Below are 17,091 nucleotides of genomic sequence, written 5' to 3'. Positions count from 1 at the left end.
CTGATGTACATTATTATAATATTCGTTGTGCAAAACTCTTTGTTGGTGCGCGCTCCGTCATTATACATCCATTGTTTTCCTTAGTTTAAAGTTTGCTCTAAATTACCTTATCTGACTGGAGAATTAACGCCACATACAATAGTAACAGTAGGAAAAGCAGATATATTTGCTTTTACTTTTGCCAGTTTTCTGAAAATATGGTTAAAATTTGAGCAACATTTAAGTAGAAACGGGAACACTTTCTGTTTCAGAACTGAGAACTCGACAATAAAATAAAGCTCATTTGGGTATAAAAAGAAAAACAGTGGTGCATCCACAAAATCAGGCTCCCATTTATTGCCAATGGGACAGCTCCAAACTTTATACTTTAGAGAGAGAAGCTTGTGCTTACAAATATTTCTTGTACTTTTCTGGGCCATGGAAATAATATAGTGGATTTCCTAATTTAGGTGGGTTTCTCCTTTCAAACCTTCTTTCTTTTTGTTTCCAGTATTCAATGAAATCGTTGAACTGACGATACACGGACCCAAACCCTTTGATAAGATTAACACAGATAATGACGACACAAAACAAGTCAATGTTTTAATGAAGTTTTAATCTCCTACATCATTTGGTTTTGCACGTCTCCAGTTTAAGTCTGTCAAATCGTGACTTCCATCACTTGTTTTAGTGTCACATAAGCCTTATAATACAAAGTGTAGCTTCAACAGACAAGTATGCAAGAAATGACGAGCCCCAGCAGCCATCGTGTCAGCCGTCCCTCAGAGCACCTCCAGTTTCATCTCTGACCCTGGTCTGAACGTTTACGCGCCAAAAATTCAATTCATTTCATCGAGTTCAGCTGAACCGCAGCGATTTAACACAGCAAAGTCTTCTTACAGGTGTTGGGGAGGACGAAAGAAGTGACATCAGTGTATGTTGCTTTAGTTTTGCTCAAACATTACAAACAATTTGAGGAGTAAAAGGGAGATTTTTGAAGTGTGCGCTGTGTCAGTTATAGGAGAGAAAATATCCTCATAGATTAAATCACATTAGCAGGGAAGGACGAACTGTTTTGCTCTTAAGATTTATTTAAGAGACACCCCAGGTGAATAGGGTAACATTTTTAACATATAAATCACAATGAAACTTTCCAAGTTATTACAAGTTTTCTGACATTTACGGTTTAATTATGTAAAAGAGAATAATGGATTAGCATGAATTTACAAAATGTAAATCTGGACATTGGATAAAGCCAGGTTCAAAATTGTTGTTTAGTTTTGCTGATATATTAGCGATAAAGCTTTTATAGAAGGGATTTTGGATATCTTTCTTTTATCACTCTATAAATTATAAAATACTGTCAACAAAAAAAATCAACTTTTGCCATGTTTTAGGAGTAAGATGTTCTATTAATCCGACTACATGTGAATGGATCCCTCTGTAAAACCCGTCAGAATATAGAAAGTTTGGTGTCTGTAAGTGCTGCTAATTGCAGATTTCTGGCTCAGACTTTGAGAAAAAAAAAGTAATTTTGAGAAAATGGCCTTTCACAGGGTTCCCACACATTTTTATAGACAAAATTAAACATTTTTTCCATAACTTTTCAATGACCCATAATAATAATAATAATACATTTTTTTTTTTAAAAAAATCCTTTTCCACAACTTTAATTTTTTTTTTTTTACTAATTCCGTAACTTTTCTGAGCCTGGAAAATAAGATTAGAAAATTCCATGACTTTTTCTGGTTTTCCATGACCGTGGGAACCCTGCTTTAAACATATGTAATGTAAAAGGCCAATTTTGCTTCTCTGCTTTATTGGTGGTATTTATTTTATTGCTGCAGTTCCTGTTCCTCTGTATTTCTTGAAAGTGCCTGATTTGATTTGCTTAAATCCTGTATTGTTTATATCAGGGATGAACAATTCAAAGCACTTTGTAACTTTGTTTTGAAAAGCGCTTTATAAATAAAAATAATAATAAATTATATACATTTTTAAACCAAAAATAAGACACTACAGGTGAATAGGGTAAAGGTAGAAAAAACAAAAACAGATATCACCACGAAACTCCCCCAGTTGATTACTTATATTACTACAATTTTTTTTTTTTTTTGTATTACAAGGTTTCATAAGTCTAATGATTACATATGCAATTGAAGCATTTAATTAACTATGCACTGTTTGCAACAACAACAACAACAAAAAAAAATCAAGAACAGAAATCTTTACTAAATTAAGCACTCAAAGTTGTATACTGTCGATTTTCCTTCTATTAGTCTGAAAAAGGATAAAATTTCAAAAATTGCCAGTGCATAAAAAAAAAAAAAAAAAAAAAAATCACCTGGGGTGTCTCCCCTTGACTTAAAGAGAGAGGTTGGCAGAAGTGTAATTAATTTGTGCTGCAAGTTTTTTTTCTCGAGTAAAAAGGGAGAAATTAATGAAAAACCAAGCAAGTTCAAAGAGGAAAAGTCGCGGTCTCAACTGAGGTCACAGCATTGAGGTACGACACCTGCGCAGTGAAACCTGGTCTGCGGCTGCTGCACAGCTGGCTCACTGTTATAGAACAAAAAAGTCTGTAATAAAAGACCACAAACAAATACTTTCTATATGAAAACGCTGTACTGTAAATGTACTGTACCTAAATGTTCTGTCAGGCCGAGCGCACTTAAGGAGGCCAAAAATAGCGCCACCCAAAGAGCACAGAGCGACATCATTACTTTATGTCTTGCACTATCTGCTGTAACCTCACAGCTACCGTTACACTGCGCGTGTGTCATACACCCGAGCTCCCGCGGAGTCAAAGATCGTGTCTCAGCCTCTTTTGAACATCCTTGTGAAAAATCGCAAATCGTTTCCTCGCTTTACAAAAGCATCTTGAGGCCCACACGCTCATCTCGTCCTCTGTTGCCCTCTGTGGCTGCTCATCCACTCAAAAAACATGTAAAAACAGCATTTACAATATTCATATGTACAAATATATAATGTTTACACACTCACTCAGACACACAGACACATACAGTCGGGAAAAACAAAACTGTGACAGAAAGTTCGTCCAACTGCTGCTTGTTATTCCTGTAAATTCTTAGCGTGCTGAGCTTTTTCTCCGCACTCGATACGCTGCGTCGATCTGCTGTCGAGCTCCTTTATTAGCCAGAACTTTCTCTCTTCTTAAATTGCTCCATAATTAACAAACTGTGTATGTGTCAGATTATTTTTTTTACTCTCTCAAGTTGCTCATAAATCTCCCGAAGTGGCCCTTTAACGGCACAACCATCCATGTTTGTACAGCTTTGTGAGGAAAGACACAACAAGTGGTTAAACACCAGCACACACACCAGCTCCAATGACTTCACAGTGCAATGGCAGGTTTTGTTAAGACAAATGTATATAAAAAAAATGCATCCATCTGTGCTATTCCTATCTGTCCGTCTGTTTTTGAGGAGGACTTGTTCAATTCACGAGGAAACTGTAAACAGGAACATAATTCAGTTATATTTTTCACCCCCCCATGTGACTGATCTGCTACTCTTTGGCCTTAAAACCCCACCGAACTTTCCACAACGTGCCTCCCTCTCTCTGTTTAAGGAGTAAACCTTCAAGAGGAATGTGAAAACAGAACTACCCCGAATTATCCTCCACCCACCTCTTTTCTGCAATAAAAAAACTTTACATAGCTTACCGATCCCTTAATACTGTCTCTGAAGTTGTTTTTCTGTGTGCATATATCTACAGGTGCGTGTAGAGAGGGACTTATTTTGGGGATTCGCACACACTACTGCTTTCCAGCGAGTGCTTTTTGCATAAACAAAATCAGCGAAGCAGGTGGGTGGGGCTGAGAATCCTGCAGTGAATCTGCCTTCGCCAGGAGGAGAAAACCAAATATACAGTATACATCCTGTATTTCTTGTTATGGGATCAAACACAATCCTCCGCTCTCTCCCAAGTTAGTACCTGCTCAGAAATGTAAAATGAGTGTGTGTCTGTGGCTTGAGTTTAGTGTGAGTTTGTTTTTCTTTTTTTTTTTTTTTTCTTTTTGCACTCCTCCTTCCTGCTCATCCGTCTTCTCGTCCATCATGTCCGGCCTCCATCACACGCTCAGCAGCCAGAAGAAGAAGAAGATGGCCACAAAGAGGAAGAGGGAGTCTTGCCAGTTGTTATTGCCATTGTTGAGGTTGCCGTTGCCTTGGTGATCACCTGCGTACTGGTCTGACGGGTGGACAGGAAAGGTTATTAGTGTCTCATGGGAGAGTGTCTTTGAATCTAATTATGTCGCCTGAAGGCAACAGATGTGTTTATATGCTGCTTTTAACCCATTAATCAAAATAATCCACTTACAGGGTTTCTGCAGTGTTCACAAAATAAAATTTACAGGGAACGTTCACTCCAGAAACAAAAACAAACCCTCAATAACAATGACAAACCCTCTATAAAACAGGGCCTCAAAATTGGATAGAAATGCAGCAACCACCAGAGCACAATAACCTTTTTAGTACTTTACTGTGCGTTTATCAAACACCTTCTGACTGATTTTGACAAAACGGTGTGTGTATTTTTCTGCGTTTACCTGCTCTGTGAAAAGGGTCGTTGGCGTTAAAGACTGTTGTGAAAAAGCCGAAAGGGAAAGCACCGATGCCGAAAGACATGTGAAAGCCAGTGTCTCCGAAACCCTGAAACATCTGACAGAAAAAAAGTTTAAATTATAAAAACATAAAAGAGAACATTGTTGATTATGAGCGATGTGTTGACTTTTAGAATAATATCAGCGGACTCACCCCTCCTCCTCGACTCTCTGGCTCTGTTCTCTGTCCCTGAGGCCGAGGTGGAGTTTTCAACCTGAGCAACCGCAGAAACATCAGATCATAAAATCGTAACACAACAAGCAAACAGGCAAATCTCTTTTTTTTGTATAGCACATTTTACTCCAGGTGGAAGAACAATTCGCTGCATAAAGTGCAAGATACAAACTGAAGGCAGAGAACAAAGCAACCGAACTGCTGTTAAACCCTCATAAAATAATAAATAAGATGAAGAGTAAACCCGTTAAAGATACAAAGACATGCAAGTCAGAAGTGGCAAAAAATAAATGTTAAAAAAAAAATGCTACAAATAAAGGGTAAAAGTAACATATATAGACCAATAAAAGATGAATACACATGAGTAAATCCAACAAAAAAAAAAATAGATAAACCAGTAAAAGTAAAACCATGAGGCCGTCACACGTAATACACACACACACACGAGACTCTCGGTGTACCTGGGGTCCTCTTGGCTGGAGCTCCCTCTGCCGTACAGCGGGATGACTTTCTCCCTGCTGATGCCCGCTTTACATACGGGACACTGCTGCCTGCTGGGCCGCGTCTCCAACCACTGAGAGGAGCAACAAAGACGTGAAAATATTCATAAAACAGATCAGATATACTTGTGGTTCCTTAAGAGACCCCTTCTTTATCATGGAGTAAATGGATGACCCCTGACAGTGCAACATATTTTTCACATTATATTAGGTGCATAACAATAACAGCACAGATCAAGTGATAAACTGTACAATCAACCCAAACTGTGAACGCAATAACTGCAGGAAGTTTATTTAAAAACAAGCAATATGGATGAAATCTGAGCTGATATTTTTAAGAAACTTTTTGTACAATTCTCTGTTCATATTGTGTATTTATTCTTTTGTCTTTCTTTGATAGGACAGGTAAAGCGTGAAAGGGAGAGAGAGGATGGCATGCAGCAAAGGGCCAAAGGTCTGAGACAAAGCTGCGGCCTTTGTGACAAGGACAAGGTATTTTTATGTCTTAAATAGTAATCTAAACTTTAAATACAACAATTTAATTTAGTTTTCTTTACCAAAACAAATGAATGCTGAGATATAAGCCCACTGTATTTTTTTTTTTAGTTTTCTTATGCTACTTAAACTAAAGAAGGCCTTTTGACCCCTCGTAAAGCTTTTGTGTTAGTAACCAGTAAGATATACCTCCTTTATCTACTGTCTAATTACTGGACTCAGCAGCAAAAAACAGTTTTATAGGAAAAGCTTGTGCTGCAGCAGCCTAAAACTTCAGATTTCATCCAGTGACCTGGAGCATGTTACAGATCTCAGCTACCAGCAGCAAATTCAAAACAAAAAATGATTTTCCACAAATGGTTGCAATGGTTTTGAACCTGCACTAGAATCTATGTGGTTTTCATGCTGCTGCACTGAGAGCGATGTGCAGCTCTTTATGAGGTTAACTGGTGAGAAGCAGAAAAGTGAAAGCTGCAGAAAAGCAGCAGACAGAAGCATTGAGTGCTTTAGCGTGTTTCGTGTGGTTTCCACTCTGAGGTGACATCACTACCTGCTGCTGATTACATTTAGGTTAACGTGCTGCTGAGTCTCAGTGACAGCTCACTCACACAGGTGTTTTCACTTCTGATTAGAGGCTCCTCTCAGGACTGTGCGGGCAGCTACAGGCTCACTGTCCTAATGTTTTCAGACCACGCTGACTGGCATCATGCAACCAAACAAGACAGAGCTTTGCTGCAGTCCCGTAGTGTGTTAAAAAAAAAGGGTTAATGGGACAATGCCTGAATCTGTGACTCGGCCACAAACACGTGATACGACAGGTACGTTTTGACACGTGAAACGGTCTGAGCTTGCTGGGGCTCGCACAGAAACCTGCAAAAACATCTGTAATTAATCCATTCTGCAGGCTTCAGTGGAAATGAGGTGGAGGTAATATTACAAATGCACCGATCTGACACTGATATTGGCCCAAAACTGACTTAAACACACGAGTCAGGTATTGATGACTGGAGCTGATCAATTCAAGTTCTTTTTTTGTTTATGTCTCATTACACGTGTGCGTACCTCATCCTGCATCAGCTGCTGAAAATCTATTTTTTTTAATTTATTTTTTTTGCAGTTGTATTTGTTTACGTTGTTGTTGTGTGGACGAAAGGCCACACTGCAACAAAAGTTTAACCCTACAAAACCTGGTTCGACATCAGTTTTCTTGTACTGCGTTCGGATACCTGTCACGAGCTATTTAACTCTTTGAAACCTGAGTCAGACATTGATTGACTTGGCAAGAAATGTCCCACAAATTGCAAGAAAAAAATGTTAAAGGTGTTGAAGAGATCAGAAAATTTGTTTTTTTAAAAAAAGGGGGAATAACAAAATTAGCAAAACATGTCCAGAAATCTATAATCACTATAATTATTATATTTTTTAGTCATTTTCTGATTGGTTTTGTTTTCTTTTACTTCTTTTGCTTATTTTTAGGTCATTTTCTAACTTGTTACTAATTTTTCTATATTTTTGGGCCATCTGTTGTTAAGTTTCTCATTGCCTTCTCTCTGTGCTATTTTTAAGAAAATCAAACCAATTTTTTCAGGTTTGAAAGGGTTAACATTTCATGCAGGAACCATTGCTGTGTAAGAGGCCCCTAAATCAGTGATGAAAACTGTTGCTGCTTTATCTTCTATCAGTCAAATTATCATCCATTAGATCCATTTATTACTGCAGAGAGTCAGCTGACCTTTCGATGCCCCAACCTGAAGCACAAGTCTCATCAGCACAGAGTATTTAAAACACCTGTGTGTCCGTTCAACGAGTCACTACAAAACAAAGGCTGACAGGAGCGGAAATACTCACTTGATGGAGACAGGGCCAGCTGTGGAGACACAGAGAGAAACAAAAGATTAATTTGCATTCTCACAATGACTCCTTTCTCTGTAAATGTCAGCAGCTCGCCTCAATAACGACACCGACTTTCCTGAAAACGATTACAAAAATATGAATTATATAAATCTCAATGCACAGATTGAATATAAAGTCGTTTTGTAATTACTCTTTTTGTCAGATTTTTCTTTGTCACCTGTGAATCTCACACCTATGGAAGCCCACCTGGCCAGAAAAACCTGTTCCTAACGAGGTGGCTGATTAATCTCGTCCCCGCTCCCCATCGTTAGTATTAATTGGCTCCATCTGTTGTCAGCAGATAGCGACAACAGTGGGCCTCGCCTGCGTGGCTGACGGCCAGGCCGACCTGCTGCTGCATTGTGGGAGAGCAGGATGCAGGTTTGAGGAAACGCCGCATCAGCTGGTGCCAAACACGGAGGCTTTTCAGGAGATGGACGACGATACGGAGGTGAGTATTTCTACGTCTCTCACACCTCACAGCTCTGTGGATTCAGGCGATGCTTCTCTGTTAGTTCATCATAATGACTGACCACTTTCATACTGTCATTTTTATACCTTAAAATAAAAATATCCATCATAGCCGCTTAAACTCTTTAAAACCTGGATTGACATCAGTTTTCTTGCCTTTCACAAACATTCAAACCCCTGAAACTTCTGTTTCTTTAAAAAACATGTCCCACAAATAACAAGAAATGTGTAAAAGGGGAGAAAGGAGAGCAGGAAAGATAGAATTATTAACATTATCAAAACAACTAGGGAAAATATCCAGAAAACAATCATTATTATTTAATATTATGTTACATAAAGATTTTTTTATTTTACCCTTTTTCCAGGACATTTCCTTGTTTTTCTCTTCTTTGATTTTTGCTCTTTTTTTCTGATAATTTTCTTGTAACGTTTTTTTTTGTTGTTTTTTTTTTTTACTAATTTCTTATTCATTTTTGGGTCATTTCCAAAAGTGTTCATTGTCTATTGTCCTTGTTTTTGAAAGAAATTAAGCACATTTGCTCAAGTTTCAGAGGGTTAAGCAAACTGGATGCAAAGGGCCATATAACCAATAAAATTAATTATGATTTACTGTTACCGTCTGGAACGGTGTTAAAAATGATGAACAAACTACAAAATAGATCAGGTGACTACAAAAGAACTGTGACACAAAAAAAGGTGATTTTACACGACAGTTCAAAAGTACCTTCTGGAAAGTTTGAATAATTTGTTGTTCCGACTTTGATTTATTTAGGATAATAGACAAACTGGTGAAGTGTATTAGTGTAACCTTTATATAAATGGATACTTAAACATTGCCAATTTTCAACCAGCTTTGTATCATAACAATCAATACATTTACATGATGTGAGGAAAAGATGAATTATTGTTAGTCCGACTAAAACTGGACTTTTGAAATACGTGCAGACGTGTTAGTCTGACTGAAGTCGGACTGAATCAAATTTCTTGAAATCGGACTAACACACCCAGATAATGCGACGGGAAGTCGAACTTCTGTCATGTTCTTCCTCGGTGGTTAAGGTTAGGGACTGTTTGTTACTTATGAGGGGGGAAGCTGCACAATGGGCAGCAGTGTGTGGAAATCAACTGTGTAAAACCTTCCTCTATCTAACCAGATCTAACAAATTTGCTGGCTCTGACGCTGTTGCTCAAACTACAGATTCTACTGTAGTTTGATTAAAATGTAACTTTTTTTTTTTTTTAATGTCATCCATCAGCGGAAGTGTTTATTGGTTCAGTGTGGCGCAGTGCATTCTGGTAGTTGCAGGTTTTCTACCTCTTGAGCCAAAACTGTCTGTTTTCTCTGGTCATGTAGCACCAGCTTCAAAGTATTTGCATCTTTGTACTGCATAGGCAGCTCAGTTTTAGGAAAAACATCTTTACAGCAGTGAAATAGTTATTTAAACAGGGTAAACTTAAAGACAAACATAACTGGCGCGAAAGGGACTCAAGCAAAGTTTGTTTTTAATTTAACAAAACTAATCAGCCAGTATGGCTGCACAATTAATCGGACATTAATCATGATTTAAAATTTATCTTCCCACAATTAAATAAACATCACCGACTGCAATGTTTACGTTAATGTTTGCTCTGCTCATTAAGTTTAATTGGGCTGGATTCTGTAATGGTATATTTAGTTTTGGTCGGCCTATATTTTGGGCAGAATTTTACATATATTTTGCTTCTAGCAGATGCATTGAGTTCAGGGAGAGAAGAAACTTATTTTAAGTCTAATTTTGATGCATAGATTGGTTAATTAGCAGGAATAAAGCACAAGTTGAGTGAAAGCAGTGCTCTGTTCATTTTAATGAATAATCATGCGAAAAATTGATGATGATCTCAATATTGATAAAAATAATTGTGATTATCATTTTAGCCATAATGATGCAGCCCATAATCATACAGCCCTATCTGCAAGAAGTACTTAATCCCACACTTTAGTCTTTAGTGAATTATAAATTAATTGCGTGAATAAATGAGTTTTTTTCTCCTCAAGACCTCAGTTAATTAGAGCACAGTGCAGATAAAACAGTTCAGCCACTAGAGAAGATTTAAATGTCAAAGGTCAGAGTTTCCACGAGGTAAGCAGAGTCTTTTATTAGCTAAGACAACATGTTCCTGTGGATGCAAAAAAATGCAGCCAGTATTAACGGCACAGTGTGTATTTCTAAGTATTATTTTTCTTTTCTGTATAATAGATAGTTTCTGACTTTACTATACTCTGAATTAGGGAGTCAATCGATAATGGTTAATAACCCATCCGTTTTCATTAAAAAGAAGTGAGCAGAGAAGTTGCCCACCTTCTGCTACTCCATGTGGTTGATGCTGCAAATGTTAATAACAGAAAATAGTGAAAAATACCTGTTTATAACTTCCTGCGGCCCAAGGTAGGGTAATCAAATTGCTTTCCTGCATCCTATTAAAAGTCCAAACCCTAACAATATTTTACTGTCACATAGGACAATGAAAACCAGCAAACACAAACCAGACAGTAAACAAGGAGGTGAAAGAACATGAGTCAGTCTCGGTTCTCTCGTACCGTGAAAAACGAAGCTGGTCCAGTTCTGCGGTGGACAAAAGTTGGTTTTTAATTCTCTGTGTATCTGATCCACCAACCAGCACTTAATCGTAATTTTTGCAGTAGTTTGCCCACATCTGGGCAAACTACTGCAAAAGGCTGTTGGCAAGTTGAGGTGTAAAAATCCAAAATATAAAGTTTAAACAAAAATAAGTTTATCTTTATGGATTATATTGACACCGAATTGACAAGAATACTGTTGACATATGACGCCATTCTGGAGTTCTGTGTTTTCACAGACATGTAATTAATTGTCAATATATTGTATTTCTTAAAGGGGGTTTGGTGTAATTTTTCCCACCAGGAGGCAGGATGGGAAATAATCTCGAGAGGAATCTAGTTGTAGTTTTGAAAAAAGTGACCCTGCAAGATCCTCCGCCTTTGCAAAATCTTATAGTGTGAATAAAAACTCAGATTGTCTTTAGACGTACATATAACACTGAGATGTATCAGACATAAGTTGTTACAAGGAAAAGTGGAACCACTTGTTTAAACCTGTTTTTATGTTTCTTTAGGTTTCACGTATGTACACACTTTTGAAAAAAGCTTCTTTTTCTAAACCTTGAAGTCAGAGGTTTGTTAGATGGTATCATTTTGCAGATTCATGCTTTGATATCACCCGTCTCCATTTCTGATTCAGTCTTCAATTCACCGCAGCCAGTGTTGAAGTCAACACTAGTTCTGCTCATTAACCTAAAGATGTCAGAGAAAAATGTCAGTGACGTTAACGTCTCTTTAACACCTCATTCATCTAGAGTCTCTTGCTCAGCTTGCTTGTAGGTCTGCTTCTCAGTTTACTTTTGATTTACGAGAAACTGGACAGTTTTTCTGTCACATGTCAACGCTAACGAGGGTAAAATGCAAGTTTAGTACCTGTGAATATCACAGGTTTTTCATTTGAGAAAAGTTTCTCTAGCTAAATTTAACACAGCATTTCAGCTGTGCAAACTTTGTGAGCATTTTGGCAACAAGTGCAGCTGTTTGGCTGCAGCTGACAAGTGGAGAAAAGCCAGATAAGTTGGTTCAAAGACAAACTGTGTCAAAGTTAAATAAAAGCTGAACAGATGCAGAGTTAGGAGTTGAACTCACAGTGAGGACGTCTTCGAAATGAATGTGACAGACTGCGATTTAAAACAATTTCCTCTAGAAAAAATGACGAGATGCCATTGAGTTGCAATTTTGATTTGAAGTTGCAACAGTTGTCTGACATCAGCACTTTTCTTCCTTGCTGGTAGTTTCATCACAGTTTCATCACGTTACTCAGAACATGAGAGAGACGAGGGGGGACGCAGGTAACATAGCAACTAAGTTACATCAGCTCCCATAACAGTGGAGCCTGAACGCAACCGCACATGTAACTGTGAGGGAAATTTCTCAGATTAAATATGAAATAAATCAACAGCTGATACAATATTAAGATTCCTGCGCTATTCCCTACAAGGTTTTTCTAGGCCTCCAGCACTGTGGTCCTGTGTACTTTGGTTGGAGGGGCTAGAACAAAAATAAATAGTAAATATAATTTACAAAATTTAAACAAACCACTTATTTTCCTTTGTGCATCGAAAACTGCTCTGTAGGTTTGGTAAATAAATGTTGCTTTTATTACATGAACATGTATTTGTTCAAATAATAAATTAATCCACGAGTCAATTAAACGTTGTTCCCACGAGTAAGCACCACAAACACGAGTCAGTTAAACCTAAATGCGATCGCCTTTCAGTTTTCACTCGATGAAAATGCTGTTATAATAATCAGGTACTAAAGATTTACAAAGAATATTGTTTTTATTTACTTTTCTTTACTTTTCTTTAGTGAGTTGTCATGTATTGTACGATAATGTGAAATGTTCATAACGCAGGGTGCAAAGTGCCACACATTTTGGCGACATTTAAAAAACAATTTAATTATTAAAAACTGTGATTAACAATTTCAAATGGCTCCTATAAGCCACGCAATATTTTTTTCTGACAATCTTTATTAAGCTTTTAGATTTTACTGTGCTCAGTTCTGACTGTTTTCTGCGTGGTTTCTTTCAGACCCGTCGACTAAAGGTCAGAAAAATTAGTCGTTAGGAACGTCCCTCCTGCCCAAATCGCTAAAAGCTGTCCGTCCGCCAAGACAATGTTTAATTTAGGTTTGGAAAGTGAGACTTTGGTGTCAGGTTTGCTGCAGCTGGTTGTAGATTAATTGTTAATTTTTAAAAACTGGAAAAAAAAAAATGATATCCAATTGATTTTGATTTTTGCAGCCTCAACAAAAATATGATAACTATATGAAAATAGGGCTAGGAGATATGGCTTTAAAATAATATTGCAATATTTTTAAGGCTATATTACAATACACGATAAATATTCCAATATTTTATATCTCCTGTAAACTACTAAAAAACACAGTTATTACATGAACTAGTTACAAATAAAGTAGCGACTGCCATAAAATAGTTACATAAACTACTGTTAAAATAAAGTTTAATAAAATACTGTTATAATGTTAAAGTATAAAGTTTAATAAAGTACTGCTGTATTAAAGTTAAATAAACTTTGTTATAACTAAAATAATCAAATCATTATCAGATGATGTAAATAAATTAAAAATTATAGAAAAAAAAATAAAATTAAACATTTTTTTTTATTGTCAGACGATATATTTTTTAATATTATTTTGAAAATAAAACACAAAAGTGTTTAATTTGCACTTACACTTATTTTGAAAAATGCAGGGCCGGCAGTTTGAAACCTCTGTTTGGGTCAAGATATGCGTCATCTTGTTCATGAAAACATTTTGTGGTCTTCTTTAGTGTGTTTTCCACAGAGAGTTTCTCCACTGAAAAAAAACCTTAACGCTGAGGAGGAATAAACATCCGTAGTCACAAAGAGATTTCTGTACACAAAGTGCAGCAGGAATATCCTAAAACTCCACCTCTGTTTCCACAACACGTGCACACTCACGCAGATACTTATCACTAACAAAACATGCGTCATTAACTGGTAAAGAGCCGTTACTCTTTCCTCTGTGATACGACTTTTACTACCGACTATAATGCCCTTAGGCTTGACCCCAATCCCGGCGTCTTGGCTCTAATCTCACATTAGCCTCGACCTGCGAGCGTGCACGGCCATCAGTCAACAACTCATGAATGAGCCTTGAAACGCGTCACTGCGTGCATGCGTAGACGTTCGACACAAAGCCGTTTGACGGTTGAGTGTTGCACAAGTCTTGATTAAAACGGTGATAGTAGGGACCAGAATTACAGTGACAGTGTAACCTGGTTAGTTACTTTCATTACTCGCTCATCTACTGACCTAACGATACATACTGAGCGGGATATTTTACAGTTGTAAAATAAATGTGTGACTTCTCTCTGTTTATAATTTACCTCAAACATACTGCATTTTTGGCATTTTTGCACTGTAATTTCTGAAATATGGAGGTGGCTATAGTGTGACTTCATTTTTTTTTTGTTATGACCTTTCCTGGAGCTACAATTTTTTTTTTAACCTAAATGGTGTGATTTTGGAGATTTTTTTTTTTAAAAACCTACCTTACAAACCAACTTGTGGGTTGTGGGGTTCTGAGGGTATTTCAGATAAATACAAAATATGATAATTCAAAGTTGAATGTCCCTCCCCTAAGCCAAATTGAAAACATAGCATAAAACGTAACTTTGCATTAACTCCTTCCCTCTCAAGAATAACTAACAGTCCCTTAATAAGGCTTTACCAGTATAATCGCATTAAGCAAATCCTGGCAGATACACTAATTTATTGTTCAAAAGTTTGACTTAAAAGGGCTACAGCCAAGTTATTTTCATTATATCTGATATATATTTTTTTACTAAGCAATTCATTCATAAGTGTATATAATAGGGGTGGGGGGGTGGGGGGATCGATACAGCAGAGTATTGCAATGTTTTTTTATTACACAAATGACTAAAATTAGAAATACAAATTAAAATTTTGGTAACCTACTAGAATAACTAGTAGTAGTATCTAATAGTCTATTAGATACATTTTGTTGCAAATGAAAAAGAAGTGAGAAAATTTATCTTTAAAATCTTATCTTTTTAGATAAAAAAATGATGACAAAGTTTTCAATTGGGCACATTATCTGCTGTGATAAAAGGTATTATATGGCAATATATCACAATATTTGTAATTGCAATACTGCAACGAATTGCAGTAATATTATATTGTGACACACGTGTGGAGTCACGTTTCACTGCGTGAACGTGGACTTGATCTCAAAGCTGCAAATGATCACCAGACAGAAAGTTAATGTGTCACAGAGAGAGAACAACTGTGACCTCTGACCTACATGAACCCATATGATATGAATGATTTAACGCCTCTGAAGATCAGAGCAGAGTAATTTCACCAGTAATTTCTAAATACGGTGATCCGCCTTCATCCGAGACATCAGGACCACAAATACAGCTCATAATGAGGTTTAAAGTTCATCACTGACAGCAAAAACTACACACTCACCAAATATCTTTAAGTCATCTTGGCTGTTGTCATCACCTATAATACCGACACTCAACTTACAGCCCGCGGCCAAATCTGGCCCTCCGATAGGGTGGTGATTGGGCCACCAACCATTTTCTGATTCACAAGAAAAATGATTCACACTGAGAGTTATTTTTCTACTTTTAGTATAAATAAGGTGCCAAAGTGCATAAAGCAGCAACAAAACAGAGCTTTTGTTTAACAAAAAATATACCAGTGGAGGATCCCCCCCAAAAAACCCTGGCTGAGGTTCTAACTAAGCCCCTAATGTCCTAAAATCCATGAAACATCATAAGTCTTAAAATGTCCTGAAATCCTAGAAATGTTAACTACTAGAAACGTCCTAAAATCGTAGTAACGTCCCAAAATTCTAGAAATGTTCTGAAATCCTATTAATGTCTGTGAAATGTCCTTAAATTCAAAAAACAAAACAAAAAACAAAAAAATATACCTAAATCCTAGAAACATCCCATGGTTCTAGAAATTTCCTGAAATCCTAGACATGTCCTAAAATCCCTGAGATGTCCTAAAATCCTAGAAATGCCCTGAAATCCTAGACATGTCCTTAAGTCTGACAAACCGCCTGAAGTCCGAGAATTGTCCTGAAATCCTAGAAATGCACTTAAGTCCGAGAAATGTACCAAATACTTAGAATTGCCCTTCATTCCTTGAAATGTCCTCAAATTCAAGAAAACGTCCTAAAATCCTACAAATGTCCTTAAGTCCCGGAAACGTCCGAAAATCCTTAAAGCATGTAAAGGGCTGCTGTGACTGGCCCCTGACCTGCTGTCATTTTGTAAAAGTGGCCCCCAAGCAAAGCGAGCTGGTTGTCCCTGTCCTACACACTGAGGAGATAATGGACCGTCTCGGGGCGTTTTTTCCGCCGTTAAATAAGTCAAACTGACGGTTAAAGGAGGCCGCACAGCCGGTAAAACTAACGTTACAGTCTGATCAACAACAACAACAACAATAACAACATAACAACAACAACCTCCTCTACAAATCAAACTGTCCCCTCCCCCGCCTCATACCAGAACAAGTGGCCGCACATACTGATGACAGCGTCCCTGGCAGTGTCCAAACAAATGTTGCACTCGAAGGTGGCCCGGTCCCGCTCCCGGTCGCCCTCCCCGCCGCCGCCGCCGCTGCTGCTGCCGCCCGGCCCGTCGCGGTCCTTGCTGCTCTCCCCGGCCGGGAATCCTCCTCTGTTGGCCGGCCCGCCGTCACTCGAGGACCGGGGATCCGCGGCCGCCATGGTGTTTACTGTGCGAGTGTGGAAGATAACGTACCGACCCGACCCAACCCTACCGGGCCCGACCCCAGCTAACGTTAGCCGCGAGGCAGAGGCGACGACAAGTGTCACACCAGAGCGAGGCTGCTGCTGCTGTCGCTCTACCTGAGTGAGGACTTCCGCTTCCGGGAAAAACACTGAGCAGGGGGCGGGGAAAATAATAAACGCCAACCCATAATATTAATAATAATAATAATAATAATAATAATAATAATAATAATAATAATAATAATAATAATAATAATAAAAATAATAAAAATAAAACAGAAAAAGTAGACGAAAAAGTAATAAAAAGTAAGAATTGACAAAATAAATATATATTAACAACAACAACCACTAATAATAATAACAATAATAATAATTATAATAATAAAACAGCTACTAGTTCTAATAACAAAACTTCTATTACTAATAATAATGAACAAAATAAAGTAGCTATAAATCAATTTATGAACAAAAATACGGACGAAAAAGTTATAAAAAGTAAGAATTGACAAAAATAAATATATATTAAAAACAACAACCACTACTACTAATAATAATA

The 17,091-nt window shown here is 37.5% G+C and overlaps 1 protein-coding gene across 1 annotated transcript; it reads right to left on the bottom strand.

Moving 5' to 3' along the window:
* Positions 1-3,181: 3,181 nt before the first annotated feature.
* Positions 3,182-16,684, bottom strand: rnf5 (ring finger protein 5). Its single transcript, XM_042506882.1, has 6 exons — positions 16,288-16,684; positions 7,619-7,637; positions 5,237-5,349; positions 4,755-4,815; positions 4,547-4,658; positions 3,182-4,188 (listed from the first exon to the last, which is right to left on the bottom strand). Exons 1-6 carry the CDS (start codon positions 16,509-16,511, stop codon positions 4,070-4,072), a joined length of 648 nt encoding a protein of 215 aa, XP_042362816.1. The 5' UTR covers positions 16,512-16,684; the 3' UTR covers positions 3,182-4,069.
* Between the last annotated feature and the right edge of the window lie 407 nt (positions 16,685-17,091).

The sequence above is a fragment of the Plectropomus leopardus genome, chromosome 18 (genome assembly GCF_008729295.1).
Source record: "Plectropomus leopardus isolate mb chromosome 18, YSFRI_Pleo_2.0, whole genome shotgun sequence".
Lineage (NCBI taxonomy): Eukaryota > Metazoa > Chordata > Actinopteri > Perciformes > Serranidae > Plectropomus > Plectropomus leopardus.
This window is presented reverse-complemented; position numbering and strand designations above follow the sequence as displayed.